The 16,037-nt window shown below is 46.2% G+C and overlaps 1 protein-coding gene across 1 annotated transcript in view; it reads right to left on the minus strand.

Annotated features, from left to right (window-relative positions):
- PKD2 (polycystin 2, transient receptor potential cation channel) overlaps positions 1-16,037 on the minus strand; it is a 60,494-nt gene that overhangs the window by 12,215 nt on the left and 32,242 nt on the right. The window contains 5 exon segments of the mRNA XM_040418095.1: positions 4,417-4,534; positions 8,139-8,260; positions 11,122-11,220; positions 13,406-13,526; positions 15,450-15,631. Of these exon segments, the coding sequence (XP_040274029.1) occupies positions 4,417-4,534; positions 8,139-8,260; positions 11,122-11,220; positions 13,406-13,526; positions 15,450-15,631 (642 nt within the window).

Here is a 16,037-nt window from a genome sequence, read left to right on the forward strand (position 1 = left end):
GGATTTGGGAAGATTGATAATCCAACCGAACCGGCGTAAGGTTTGTAGCGAGAGGTCCACACTGGCGGATGTCAGTGACAGAGGGTGCCTTGATAAGGAGATCGTCCAAATATGGAAGAAGAAAAACTCCCCTGGAACGAAGTAAGGCGAGGACAGGGGCTAGGACCTTTGTGAAAACGCGAGGGGCCGTCGCCAGCCCGAAGGGGAGGGCAACGAACTGGTAGTGGTCGGACCCCACTGCAAAGCGCAGAAAGCACTGATGACACCGAGCGATTGGAATATGAAGGTAGGCGTCCTGGATGTCGATAGAGGCCAGGAACTCCCCTTTTTCCAGAGAGGCCACCACCGACCTGAGAGACTCCATCCGGAATCGCTGAAGACGAAGGAAACGGTTTAACCGTTTTAGATCCAGAATGGGACGAACCGAGCCTTCTTTTTTGGGGACCACAAAAAGGTTCGAATAGAACCCCTTGAATCTTTCTTCCATGGGAACCGGAGCGATGACCCCTTTGTCCAGAAGGGTGCGAGTGGCAGTAAAGAAATCGGCCGCCCCTTGGGAATCCCGGGGAACCCGGGAGCGAAAGAACCGAACTGGGGGGAGGGACGTAAACGAGTTTGTACCCGGAAGACACAACTTCGAGAGCCCAGGCGTCGGAGACGTGCGCCTGCCAGAAGTCCCTGAACAGGAAAAGACGTCCCCCCACCCGGGCGGGTGGGGGCGCACCTTCAGGTAGTGTTCTGCTTGGTCGCGGGAGGGCGAGCAGGCTGTGACTTGCGCCAGGAGGGCTGGGTCCGAAAAAAAGGTTTCTTACGTCTGTCTTGGACAGAGCTAGGGGATGGACCTGAAGAGGTGCGAGGTGCGGGAGCCCTGCGGGAAGACCTGAAACGAGAAAAAATGGGACGGCCTCGAGTGGTGGTCCTAGTCCTAGATTGAGGAAGATGCGTACTCTTCCCCCCCGTGGCTTCGGATATGATTTCATCCAAGCGGGTCCCGAACAATCGAGAACCAGTAAAGGGAAGGCCAGTAAGAGACCGCTTTGACGTGGAGTCCGCCGTCCAAACCTTTAACCAAAGCTCCCTCCTGGCCGAAACGGCCAGGGCAGACGAACGGGCTATGAGAGCCCCCGCATCAAGGGATGCTTCACAGACGAATTTGCCGGTTTGAACGATAAGTTGGGCTAGAGCACGGAGGTCCTGAATAGGGACGTCGGATTCAAGCTCCTGATCCAGCTAAGAAGCCCACTCTGAAACCGCTTTTCCAGCCCAAGCGGAAGCAAAGACCGGCCGGAGGGCGGAACCGGAGGCTGCAAAGATACCTTTGGTAATGGCCTCTATACGGCGATCCTCAGTGGATTGTAAGGAAGAGCCATCAGCAACGGGAATAGCCGTGCTTTTTGCCAAACGGGCCACCGGGGGGTCGACTTTGGGTGGTGACGCCCAGTTTGTAATGCCATCCGCCGGGAATGGATAACAGATATCCAACTTCTTAGGCGGGGTAAAACGGGCATCAGGGCGGGCCCAGGCCTTGGAAACCACCGACGAGAAGTCAGTGTGGAGGGGAAAAACTGCAGACGTCTGTTTTTGGCGAAAAAAGGAAACACTGTTTTTTTTCAGAATTAGGAGGATCATCGTGAATCTTAAAGGTATCACGAATATTGTTAATAAGATGGCCCACAGCAGAAGCCAGTTTTGAAGGCAAGGCCGAGTCCATATCACAATCTGAATCAACTAGTTCCCCTTCAGAGGGCATATCCTGTATCGAGGAAGGGCCCGACTGAGAGCGCACCCTTGGGGGTGATACTGAAGCATCCGAGGATGATAGGCGCTCCGCCCTAGACCACTTCTGGGGTTGACGGGCTCTGGAGGTGCCGCCTGGAGAGAGGGACTCAGACGGGTCAGCTAAGATAGCGGACCCGGAGGGCCCAGCAGGGGAAATATCCGGCTGCGATAAGGGCAATACCTCTGCAAGGCGGCCCACAACGTTAGAGAGGCTGACCACAGCCTGGGAAAGGGATCTAGCCCAGTCAGGGGGATCCAATAGGCCAGGGGGTGACAACAGATGGCGGACCCTGTAATGGGGCTTTGCAAGCCGAGCAATGCGGGTCAGGCTGCCCTTGAGGGAGGGGCGCCTTACATGCGGTGCAGGTGTGATACCAAGGACCGGCCGGCGCTGAGGGGTCAGACATGTTGGCTGAAGTAATATAAAAGCGTCCAGGCCAGAGGGCTGCAGAGCTAGAAAGGGTCAACAGTCCTACCAGGTCAGAGTGGGAGCGGACGACAACAGCAGCGGCAACAGCAGCGGCAAATCCTGAGGTAAAACCTGAGGTAAAACCTGAGGTAAAAACGATCCGTCCTGAGAGCAGGCACGAAGAGGAGGCGGGGCCAGCGAGGAGCGGGAAGAAAGACGTCCGCCCCCCCGACTGAATGTCTAACATGTACAGGAGAAGCGGAACGAAGCTCCGCCCCCCGCCGGAACTTTCGCGCGCGATTCAAACAAATATGCCGCCGAGAAAATATTGCCCCCCGACCACCTCCTTATACACCGGCGGCGAATGACACACCGGTAGCCGGCAAGAGAAGTCAGCCGGCAGCTGAACACAGCGGCAGCACTGGCCGAGATAACAAAAGGCGGCCCCACAAGGCCGCAGCACCTGAGGTAAACTTGTGCAGTAAACCCTCCCCCACGAGCACTGCTCCGTCCTGCTCCACACACAAGGGGGGGGAAGCCGACAGTAAGCCTTGTAATGTGACAAGGCTAGGCAGAGGGAACACAGAAGTTAAAACCCTAACAGGGGGGGGAACGGCTGCATAGCCACCTCACCAGTTGACGTTTTCACCCTCAGTCCATCCAGCAGGGACGCCCCTTCAGCCACTGGCACCGAAGTGGCAGGAAGCTGGAGAGGGGCTTGCAGGCGGGCGACCCTTGTGCTGGCGGGATGCAGGGGAGCTGGGCTGCCCTGGTCCTCCTTTTCTTCTGTGGGGGAGGCAGCAGTGCGGATAGCCGGCACTGGCGCAGCTCAACCCCGGGAAAACAGAGAGGTCTTTGCGACTCTGTTGTCCCTGTTGAAAAAAAGGAAAAAAGTTGAAAATAATAAAAAGAGAAAAAATAAAATCTTTAGCAAAGACAGCTCTGCAGTGCAGAGAGTGTCTTGCCTCCTTGACACTAAGCAAAAAACTGGGAGTCGCTCGCTCCAGGCTGAGGGTATAGCTGCTGGAGGAGGGGCTTAACAGTCTTTCACTTAGTGTCACGCCTCCTATGGAGATGAGCTATACCCAAGGTTTCCTGTGTCCCCTAAGGAATTGGGCGAGAAATATATATATACACTGTCCTATTCTTGTCCGCGTTTTGAAGACATGAATAGGCAGTTATATTAATGGCTGTCCGTGCTGTTCTGCAAATTGCGGAACGCACACGGATGCCATTCATGTTTTGCGGATCCGCAATTTGCGGACAACGGTCGTGTGCATGAGGCCTAAACCTGTATGTTTACAAGCCTGCAGCATTGCCTCCAAACTACGGTGCTTGGTTTCACAATGTGTCTACTGTATGGTCATGAGTTGACACTGGTGTAGCCTGATGAGATCAAGCTGCATGTAACCGGGTTGTACAGGCTAAGAAAAACATGTCTGCTTGCTTCCAAAACCAACGCCACACTTGTCTATGGCCTAATGGTAGCTCTGCTCTATTGAAATAAATGGTGGATAAGCTGCAATACCAGACACAAAAACAGGGATGGCGCTGTTTTGGGAAGAAAGCAACCATGTTCATCTAATTCTGGGCACCTCTTTAGGCAGGTTGACTTGGAACACCGATAGGCAGGCAGTAGTAATGTGCAGCTGCATATCCATGCTACAGTCAAATGAAAGATAGCAGAATATGTCCACAGATTTGTGAACTATGTGCCTTTATTAACAGAAGAGATTCATTTATAGGGAAGAGCGGATGTGGGGAAGTTGTTCTGTAAAAGATGGTTGTATTCTGTATACAAAGATGTGATTTCTCTGTGACTGCAATTCCATTACGTGAGTTCTTGGACTCACATAGTGTAGTGACACGTCAGATGTTTTGATGAGCTGAGGGATTGTCCCGATGCCACCCTAAAATAAGGGTGAGGAACTGCTCCTCAGAGAGAGGAGGGAGCAGTGTTCACAGAAAGTCTATGCTCGCAGAGTGGAGCGGACGTAAAGAAGCTCAGTTGTGCGCTTCTGCCCCCTTGTTTTAGCCATCTGTACCCAGACTCCCACTGATCAAAATTAAAAAGTAGCCCTTAATAATAACCTCCATATATAGATCCCATAATATTCCACTAAATATACAAAGGTTCACTAAAGGTGAAGCTATACTATAGGTAACTATAATCCAATTTTTGTCAGGGCAAAGCAACAACAAAAAAAAACACTGTGGCTCATGCTCACCCTCTCCTTCTCCAAATCATCCCGCATCTGCTGGTGTTCATGTTCTGTAAGCTCCTGGTCCCCATCTTGGTCATATTTGGCAAAAATAGCCTCAATTTGTGCATCAGTGTGGCCTTTTCTGGAAGAAAACAAAGTTTGAACAGATAAAAACGGCAAACATTTCAATCCTTCAAGAATGCACAAGCACTAAAATGTCTACAAGAAACAAGCTACATAAATGGGTCAGACTGTTTTCCTGACAGACCAGATACGGTAATGGAGCTGAGGTCACTTAGTACAAAGCAGCGTTCCTCTGTTGCCCCAAACCAATACTTTTATAAATGCTGGTGGCTTCCAGCACTAGGAGGATGAGAAGTGGGAACTATATACAGCAGTGTATGGGCAGTGTTCCTTCGGGTAAAAATAGGCAGCAACGTAGGAGAATAAAATAGCTCTGTACAAAATCAGAGCTCTGTAGGTACGCTTTACTCATCAGGTATACTTTACACGAAGGATCCACTTTAAATTCTCGCAAAAAAAGGGGATTTGTGGTATAATTTGCCTACTTATACGAATTAGGCAACACATGAACCTCCACACACACACACACACACTCTAAGCACAACAGTCACAATAAGTTTTTAAAGGGGATATCCAACCCCTATACTGACCCCCTTGTATACATTATACTTACCTGCTCCCTGGCATATGTGTCGCTCCGGATCCCTGCACGGCCGCCGCTGCATCGCCCCGTCACTCCGATCAAAACATCCGGCGACAGGGTGAGCAGCCAATAGCAGGCAGTGATTAGGACAAGCCTCTCTAGCTAGTTTTTTTTATTATAGGGGTTGGATAACCCCTTTAAAAGGGAACCTGTCACCAGGATTTTGGGTATAGAGCTGAGGACATGGGTTGTTAGATGGCCGCTAGCACATCCGCAATATCCAGTCCCCATAGCTCTGTGTGCTTTTATTGTGTAAAAAAACCCGATTTGATACATATGAAAATCAACCTGAGATGAGTCCTGTCCCTGAGATGAGTCCAGCGTGAAGGAGCCCAGCGCCGCCCCTTATCCTCAGAATCTCCTCCTTACTCCCAGACGTCAGAAAGCTAGAGCGCCGCAATCTCGCGATGCGCGAGCTAGCGCATGTGCAGTGTCCTCAGTGTTCCTTCCCTGTGCTGGCATCAGCCTCAGGGAACGAACTGCGCATGCGCTAGCTCGCGCATCACAAGATTACGGCGCTCTAGCTTTCTGACGCCGGGGAGCAAGGAGGAGATTCTGAGGATGCGGGCGGTGCTCCTTCACGCTAGACTCAACTCAGGGACAGGACTCATCTCAGGTTAATTTGCATATGTATCAAATAGTTTTTTTTACACAATAAAAGCACACAGAGCTATGGGGACTGGATATTGCGGATGTGCTAGCGGCCATCTAGCAACCTATGTCCTCAGCTCTATACACAAAATCCTGGTGACAGGTTCCCTTTAAAGTGGGATTTAATAAAGAAGTGAAGTGATATTTGCATTTTCTATGGATGTTAATCTTGTTGGTCACAGCTATGGGGAAACAATTGCATCTTTAGCAGAACAGAGTGCTGTGGAGCAGAAAGAATACGCTTTATTGTCTACATTGAATCCTGAAATGGCAGCCGAATACACTGGATCAACGGAAAAGAAAAGGATGGTGAGACTATACTTATATGTACAATACAGGTCAGAGAGTATAACTAAAGTGTTACTACAGATGTAGCAGGGTTAGCACTCAAGTTCTTAACTCAAATTTCTTAACTTATCGCGTTATCTTGAGACAAAAGCCATTGAAGGCGTTTGCTTAACGCATTTAGTTTAGATAACACGTCTCAAAGCATGAGTGTTAACTCTACTACATCGCAAGTGCCTTGTCCAGCCCGGGGATCCAATTATCCTTGTAAATTCTAGTAGGCAGGGACCTCACACGGAGAACCAGCAGCGGCTCCCTGAGTAAAAAGACACAAGTGACATTTGTAAGAGCGGCAGCGCAGGGGTAATTACATCTTTAACCCCTTAGTGACATAACTAATTTTAGTCTTAAGGACCAGTAACATGTTTCCCCCTTTGTGTTCCAGCAGTCATAACTTTAATTTTTTCTTCAAAATGTTTTATGTGGCAGGATTAGTTGCAAGTTTATTAGGAACCATTTTGGGTTATAATATAATATAATATAATATAATATATATATATATATATATATATATATATATATATTAACTTTTATTATGTTATTTTTAGGGGGAAAGATACAAAAACTGCAATTTTAACATTATTTTGTGGAATTTATTTACAGCGTTCACTGTGTGGTATAAATAAAATAACTTTATTATGTGGGTCAGTACACTGATGATAATACCACATTTCTATATATTTTTTTCCTTCCTCCTGCAGGCTGTCAGCTCCCCAACCGCCCCCCTTCCTTCTCCAGACTGAAGGGGGTGCTGTTTTAGCTACTCATAACTCTGGATAGGTAGCAGTTATGATACAGGCTTTGTCTGGCGTGAAAGCTGACATTCCAAGCTTTCAAACATTACCAGAATCACATCATTATCTTTACTACATAGGAAGCTATCGCTGTAAGAAATCGGGATGGCAGTGAATGCAGCTGAAAGTGAAAGTAAAAGCAAATTTTACTGGGTTATTCCTGACTCGATTTCTAATAGCAATATCTCCTGCTAATGTTGTGCTAATGCTGGGAATGGAATGTCAGCTTTCAAACAATACCAGGATCATGTCTCTAGTCCAGGCATCCTCAAACTGCGATCCTCCAGCTGTTGTAAAACTACAACTCCCACAATGCCCTGCTGTAGGCTGATACCTGTAGGCTGTTCGGGTATGCTGGGAGTAGTAGTTTTGCAACAGCTGGAGGGCTGCAGTTTGAGGATGCCTGCTCTAGTTGCTACCAATCCAGAACTCGGGCAAAACTGTTAGGTGGTTAATGGGAGCAGCGCTGCAGTTACCAGCTTCATCCACTACACAATGGATGGGACTGTGTAGTTCTTGTGCCAGAGTTACAAGGTAACTCTGGCACAAGAAGAGACAGAGGGGATATGATAGAAACTTTTAAATACATAAAGGGAATCAACTCGGTAAAGGAAGAGAGCATATTTAAAAGAAGAAAAACTACCACAAGAGGACACAGTTTTAAATTAGAGGGGCAAAGGTTTAAAAGTAATATAAGGAAGTATTACTTTACTGAGAGAGTAGTGGATGCATGGAATAGCCTTCCTGCAGAAGTGGTAGCTGCAAATACAGTGAAGGGTTTAAGCGTGCATGGGATAGGCATAAGGCCATCCTTCATATAAGATAGGGCCGGGGGCTATCCATAGTATTCAGTATATTGGGCAGACTAGATGGGCCAAATGGTTCTTATCTGCCGACACATTCTATGTTTCTATGTAACAGCTGATCTGCAGGGGTGCGGAGGGTCAGACCCCTGCCAATGCGATTTTGATGGTCTATCCTGGGTATAGACCATCAATATCAAAATCCAAGAGAACCTCTTTAAGACCAGTCTTTTTAATATTACATTTTTAGGGAATATTAGCAGGTGTGTTTGCTACACAAGTTTGTAAACTTAACTAAACATTTATCCCAAAATAGAATTCCAATACAGACTAGAATATACACTAAAATGTCCAAAAAATGAGGCTACTGCATTACCAAATGTGACAGTAGAGTAAACATGCATTTTAGTAAAGAAATAATCTTACCCTTTTAAGTCCTGTCTTAGTTCATCAAAATTCAGCTTCCCACCTCCTTGACGGAGGCTCTCGGATATATCATCCACTGCAGTTTTCTTGAGCTTCAGTTTCACCATTGCTTTACTACAACCCTGGAAATATTAAACACATATGTGTGAACAGGAGGATTTCTAGTTAGGCTACTTTCACATCTGTGTTTTTCCTTTCCGGTATTGAGATCCATCATAGGATCTCAAAACCGGAGGAAAACACTTCAGTTTTGTCCCCATTCATTGTCAATGGGAACAAGACTGAACGAAACAGAGTGCATTCTGTTCCGTTTTGTTGCATTCCCATGCCGGACAGAAAAATGCTGCAAGCAGCCTTTTTGTGTGCATCATGGGATACTGATCAAGAAGGATCCGGCTTCAAAAACCATGTAAGTCAATGGTGCTGGATCTGTTTTCTCGGACACAAAAGAAAACGGATCCGGCGCCCATTGATTTACGGTGGTTTTAGTACTGGATCCATCTTAGATAAGAGATAATACAACCTCTGAATCCGTTATGAACGTATCCGGTTGTATTATCATCAGGAACACGGAAAGAGTCTGATGGAGACAGCACGTCCTCAAGTGAAGCTTTATTCCAGATGCTACCTTTCGGCCTAAGAGGCCTTTTTCAAGCTTCTTAGGCCGAAACGTAGCATCTGGAATAAAGCTTCACTTGAGGACGTGCTGTCTCCATCAGACTCTTTCCGTGTTCCTAATCTTCTGATCCTTGTGGGGGAACTCGCCACTCCCCCTGGAGACATGCACCCACAACTAATTAGATCTGGCGTGCTGTCCTGCCTTCCTTTTTTTTCGGTTGTATTATCATGACGGATGCGTTTTTGCTGTTCCCTGCTGGATCCAGCAAAAACGCAGATGTGAAAGTAGCCTTATTTACCACTAAAATATTGTTCTTCGTGTTCACTGATGGACACAGAGGACAGTGGGTATTGGCTGCTGCCACAGGCTATATCCGATCCTGCTGAGACTGAGCTAATCAGTTTGTATGCAAGCAGTAGGAGCAACTGGTAGAAGCTAACAGATAGTAACCAGAAATCACAGAAATAAGAGGAACGTTTCTTTTAAGTGCAATTTCACACAAGCGTTTCCAGTCCTGGAAACACGCTCCATGTGAGAGCAGCATTTCCTAGGCTGAATACTGCTCCTATAACACAAGCTTACAGCTTTAGAATGATTTATAACAATGTGAATTCCAGCCTGACCATTTATATACTGAATTGTACTCATGGCATTATGAGAGTACAGTTCAGCAGATCCAAGGTCAGGCAGGAACCCACAGTACTATAAATCATTATAATGCTGTCAGTTCATGTTGTAGGAGCAGCGTTTAGCCCACAGAATACTGCTCTTACATGGAGCGTGTTTCCAAAATTGAATATGCTAATGTAAAACAGCCCTAAAACCATGTCCTATTCTTGCCTGTATCGCGGACAAGAATAGTCATTTCTTGTAATAGGAGTGAGAAAAAATAAAAATAAAATACACTGCTCAAAAAAATAAAGGGAACACTTAAACAACAGAATGTAACTCCAAGTCAATCACACTTCTGTGAAATTAACCTGTCCAGGTGGTGACCACAGACCATTTCATTGTCATCCTTTTTGGCTGTTTTGGTCACTTTTGCATTTTGTCATTGCTCTTACCCTAGAGGACACGTCAATTAACCCCTCAGGTGCTGCACCTGGGGCAGTGACCAACAAACATATTAGGTATAGCCACATCCCAAAAAGTCCAAACTATTAAAATATAAAAAAATAAATAATAATATCTCCTTTGCGGTGACGCATAACAGATATTAAAAAATAAATAAATAACACACAATTTGCCATTTTTTAGACACCTTGTCCCCCTTCAAAAAATAGGATAGGACTGTTCTATTATGGGCTGGATGTTCCATAAAATGCGGAACACACACAGCTTTTTTGGCGTTTTATTTTTCTTTTGCGCGGTATTAAATGGTATTGAGTATCGCAATACTTTTTTATGGGATCGAAATCTAATAAAAATGTTGGTATTGTGACAACCCTAGTCACGGGGGCATAACGTAATATCAGGTCCTTTAGTTCACAAAGAAATGGCATTCAGCAGCTGCAAACCACTGGAGCCTCCTGCTGCGCGGAGAGGCCGGTGCCGAGATAACAGTCACTGCACTCCGGGGGCTGCTACTCAAAGGCCAGGGCTGGGGTAATATGGCTGCAGTGTGTAGGGAATAAGACCCATATGTGAAGCACCGGTCTTTAGTAAATGACCCCCAATGTTTTATTTGACTGAAAGGCATGTTTATATTGCCAGTGTGCACTTATGATGGGCACAGTCTGAACAACCCATTTGTCAGTGTTTCCCGCTAGCATGTCCCATTTTCTATGAGAGCGCCAAAACTAGCTGATGGCTGCTATCTCCTGCACTCCCAGAGAATGAATGGAGCAGCAGAGCACATGCCCGACCAGCTGCTCCATCAGATTAGTGTTTTTTATTCTAAATGGGCATTTATTGCGAAATATATCGTTAGCGCGATAAATTTCTTAATATGATTATCGTGGGAATATTTTTGATATTGCCCAACCCTAGGCCTGACCACTGAGACCTCCATCGACCATGAGAATGAATGAGGCAGCAGGTTGTGCATATGCACTTCTGCTCTATTCATCTCTATGCGATTCTGGAAATAGTACCGCGCTGTACTTTGCTATCTCCAGCAGTCTCACAGAGATGAACAGCGTGGCAGCATGCATGCTGAACTGACGCTCAATTCATTGCTGTTAACCCTCCTCCAATGTAATAGTTATTTCCTATCCTGTAGATCAGGGATAACTTGATAACCATCACACCCCCTTAATGATAGAGCTCCCTAACTATGGAGGTCTGCTGTAATTCCAGTCACGCCAGTCCACTAAACATTATTCCAGCAGAGTAATGGTGAACAATTCCATAGTAAAGGCTAACCTTTTTAATGAGATCGGCCAGTTCCATTTCACTCTTTTGCTGAGCCATATCAGTTTTGACTTCTGAATAGGTGTCACTGATGATAGCTAAAAACATGTTCTGTTAAATAAAAATTGTATTAATAAAAACACATGCACAGGGATTGCTTTTCATACACAGAGGCACAAAATAACACGAATGTCATTACAGCTATGACAGATCTGATGGCAACAAATTCTGACAGAAGTCAGGGTTCTCCTATCTTTCACAACAAGAATATTGCTGTAGAACATATCGCTCAGCATAAAAGATAATAGATTCCCTGACAATGCCAAAAAGTACAAACGTGAGCAAAATCTGTATCCACTATATGCACAAAAGTATTGGGACACGCCACTTAATCATAGAATTCAGGTTTCATCCAGTCCCACTGCCACAGGTGTATAAAATCCAGCACCCAGTCATGCAATATACTTACCCCGCTCCCAGCACCGCTCCTGGTCCCGCACCACCGCTTCTCCCTGCACACTGATCAAAACATCCCATCCGGTGTTGGGGGGGGGGAAGAGAGCAGCCATCATTTTTCCATCACATTATACACTGCTCGTTTCCATGGTTACAGACCACCCTGCAATCCATCAGTGGTGGTCATGCTCGCACAATATAGGAAAAGGCACCAGCCTATGTGCGCTCCCATGGTCCCTGCCACCAGAGAGGCTGATTTTTTTGCCTACAGTGTGTAAGCACGACCACCGCTGATGGATTGCAGGGTGGTCTGTAACCATGGAAACGAGTAGTGTATAATGAGATAGAAAAATGAATCCAGCCAGCAAAGAAAGCAATATGGACAGTAACAATACATTAGTAATCGGCTTGTATTAGCTTTCTCTACATGATAAATCCCATTTACTGAACTGAGACAACCCCTTTAAAATCAGCACACAAACTGTGGCAGAAGCTTCATGACATGACTGAGTAGCTACATGCGAGACTTACATACATCACCAAGTGTCAGATGGAGTGGTGTAAAGCAGGCCACCACTGGACTCTGGTGCAATGGAAACGTGTTCTGTGGAGTGATGAATTGTGCTTCTCATAAGCATAGCTTTGGGGACCAAACTCTGAAGGGGCCCATACAGGAGGAGGACTAAAAGATTGTATTGTCTGGGCCTCCTCAACTGTATTATACAATTACATTACATACAGACTGTAGAAAACGGGGGGAGTGGCTGTCCGGCCTCGTCTGCGAGAGCTATCTGGACTAGCCACAGGAATTGGAAAGGGAGGAGGTGGTTGCACAGACGTTTCAGGGTTGGGGGCCCAGTCATTTCTAGTTCTGCCACTTGTGCTTCTCTATCTCACACTCTGATGGACGAGTCTGGTTTTGGTGAATGCCAGGAGAAGAGAATGTCAACTGCCTGACTGGTGTGTGCCAAATGTAAAGTTTGGTGGAGAAGGGATAATGCTGTCGGGTTGTATATTTCAGGGGTTGGCCTAAGTACCTTAGTCCCAGAGAAGGGAAATCTTAATGCTTCGGCATAACAAGACGTTTTGGAGAATTTTAAGTTTCTAACTTTTCTGACCCTGGGCAAGGTTATAAAGGCATGGTTGAGTTAGTCTGGCGTGAAAGAACTTGACTGGTCCCTCCACAGCCCTGATCTCAACTAGAGCGGACAGTGCAAGCCAGGCCCTCTAACATCAGTGTCTAACCTCACAAAGGCCGACACTTCTAAATCGTGTACAAAGCCTTTCCAGAAGAGTGGAGGCTGTTTTATCTGCAAAGGGAGGACACACACTGCATATTAATGCCTATGGATTTAGAATGGGATGTCATACAATTCCGGTAGGTGTTCCAATACTTCTGTACATCTGAGGTAAATCTGAAAAAGCATCTGGGGCCTACACCAATCTTCAACTAGTGGTGATTACGGCAGACTTAGCCGACATGTAAAATGTCACATACTTTAAATCTATTTGGGCAGAAACAGTAAAGCTGCAAATCTCACCATTATCAGACACAAAATGTATGTGAAGGAAAAAATCCAGCAGTTCACTAAATATTAGACCTAAAACATGCCAATGAGGATCCTATTCAGTAACTCTGCATATGTGGCCATCATAAAACATCCCCTGTGAACAGAGGTGTATGTGTACCTTCACTGCCAAAGCTCAGGGCAGAATACAAGTACTATACAACATGGTATATTCAACTGATAGAGGTATTCCAGTATAGGGTAATAAACAAAAGTATTTAACAAAAAAAAATAAAAGGGAGAGAAAATATGATATAATATGAATCACATACCAAAAGGATGAAGAACATAAAGAACACAAAAGATGTAAAATATATGGGACCCAATATTCGATTTGCTTCCTCAATCTCAGTGAAGTTGAAATCTCCCAAAATAATACGAAACTGAGTAAAACTGAAATGAAGAACCAATATAATACAACAAATGCATGGTTAATTACGGTTATTGATTGCACAAAGATAATGAAAAGGTTCTAAACGTACAAAGAATCCACACAGTTAGTGAGAGGACACCATTTTAGGGGTTCAAAACTTGGACATTTGCGTTTACCATCTCCAGCAGGCTGTTTCAGCAGGGGAGCTGCCTGCTGGAGATGTCCGGTAGCTTCTGGCAGTGCCGGATCCAGACACCCATGGCCCAATTCACTATAATGGGGACCGGTGGAGATCCAGTCGCAACCAGGGAAACATGCAGAGAAGCGGCCGCAGCACGTGTGGCCACATCGCCGCCAGTCCCCATTATAGTGATGTGTTTGCCTCCGGCAATGCCGGAACAGCCTGCCGGATCTCTTAAATGCAAATGTAAGACAGGACTAAAGCTCTGCTCACACTAATGTCCTGGGTTCCATTACAAGAAGGTTCACAACAGGTTCATTTAATGAATACAGTTGACTTTTAAAATGGGTCCATCAGATTTCCAGTTGTGTTCCAGGCAGAACAGTGCAGTAGACAATAGGGGTGCACCGAAATGAAAATTCTGGTCCGAAACCGAAACTTCTGGATGCCCTTGACCGAAAACTGAAACTGCCTTTTTGCCCAAATACTTTTAAAATACTTTTTTTTTTATGATTTTATTAATAATTCTTTTTCATGAATTTAATAAATCATATTATATATGGAGAGGGGGATCTGTGGGTGGCTCTGTTACGGAGAGGGGGATCTGTGGGTGGCTCTGTTATGGAGGGGGGGATCTGTGGGTGGCTCTGTTATGGAGGGGGGGATCTGTGGGTGGCGCTGTTATGGAGAGGGGGATCTGTGGGTGGCGCTGTTATGGCGAGGGGGATCTGTGGGTGGCTCTGTTATGGAGAGGGGGATCTGTGGGTGGCTCTGTTATGGAGAGGGGGATCTGTGGGTGGCTCTGTTATGGAGAGGGGGATCTGTGGGTGGCTCTGTTATGGAGAGGGGGATCTGTGGGTGGCGCTGTTATGGAGAGGGGGATCTGTGGGTGGCGCTGTTATGGAGAGGGGGATCTGTGGGTGGCGCTGTTATGGAGGGGGGGATATGTGCACTGTTATGGGCATAACAGTGCACAGATCCCCCCTCCCCATAGCAGTGCCATAGACCGATCCCCCTACCCATAACAGCCCCGGCGCTGCTGCTCACAGCAGACTAATCACTGACTGCATCTTTATTTTACCTTACAATCGTGACGCTCCAGTAACAACTGTGCAGGCAGAGCGGAGGGCGGCGTAACGTCACTTACTCACGTGACGCACCTGCTCCGCCCACTTTATGAATGAAGGAGGCGGAGCAGGCGCGTCACGTGAGTAAGTGACGTTACGCCGCCCTCCGCTCTGCCTGCAGAGTTGTTACTGGAGCGTCACGATTGTAAGGTAAAATAAAGATGCAGTGACTTAAAGTAAACCGCCCGCCCGCAGATGGTGAGCTACTTGGTGGGTGACAAATCCCAAACCCCATATTTTCGGCCGATATGTAACAATATCGGCCGAAATGGATTAGGTACATTTTCGGCCGATATTTTCGGCTGCCGGAATTTCGGTGCTCCCCTAGTAGACAACAGTAATCTGCCCATCAAGGTCAATGATAACCTCCTAAGCGGAATGGGGACCCTGTTCTCCGGATCTCCAGACCCCCACTGATCAGTTAGTCTTGCCCTATTTAGTGGATAGGGGATCACCTGTAGTAACTGGGACAACCCCTTAACTAATACACGGATATAATTTGAAAGAGAAACGAGGCCATGTCCACGTATAAACTCCATCCAAAACACCTAAACTGTACCTAACTTTGGAGATGGATAAAAAAACGTCCGGGCATCTGATAAGTATAACTAAAGTCTGATGGGTTAGATACTTACATGCAATCCTGGAAGCTACTGAAGTCATCAACCTGAGTACCAAACACAAGGTAGGCAAACTGGGCGTAGGCAAGGAATATGATGAAAAACATGATGGAGAAACCTAGTATGTCCTTGGCACAACGAGACATGGTGGTTGATAATTGAGTCATGGTTCTGTTGAAGTTCACAAACTTAAAGAGCTTTTAGAAACAAAATAAGATGTTTTAGTATACAGTGAGTAACATGACATTAGCGGTTTATCAATCAGCGGGGAGCTTAGAGATGTTGCTCTAAAAGAATTAACACAATTTACACTCACCTTGTCCTTCAGCTGCCATTCTGGCGGTGTGGAGGGTCCCGCTGCTCTCCGCTACTCTCTCGTAACGCAAGGAATGACTGTGAATGCACCATGCCTGACCCTGCGATTGACTCAGAGGCAATCCCAGCCATTTCCCTGCCTTGCTGATACACAGCACAGCGGGAACCCCAACACTGCTGGAACTTAGGCGATTATAAGTTTTGTTAATTTTTTTACATCTGCAGTTTTCTTTTTTTGACTGGAATACCCCTTTAAACATGGGAGCCTGTGGGTGTCATATTACAAAC

The sequence above is a fragment of the Bufo bufo genome, chromosome 2 (assembly GCF_905171765.1).
Source record: "Bufo bufo chromosome 2, aBufBuf1.1, whole genome shotgun sequence".
NCBI lineage: Eukaryota > Metazoa > Chordata > Amphibia > Anura > Bufonidae > Bufo > Bufo bufo.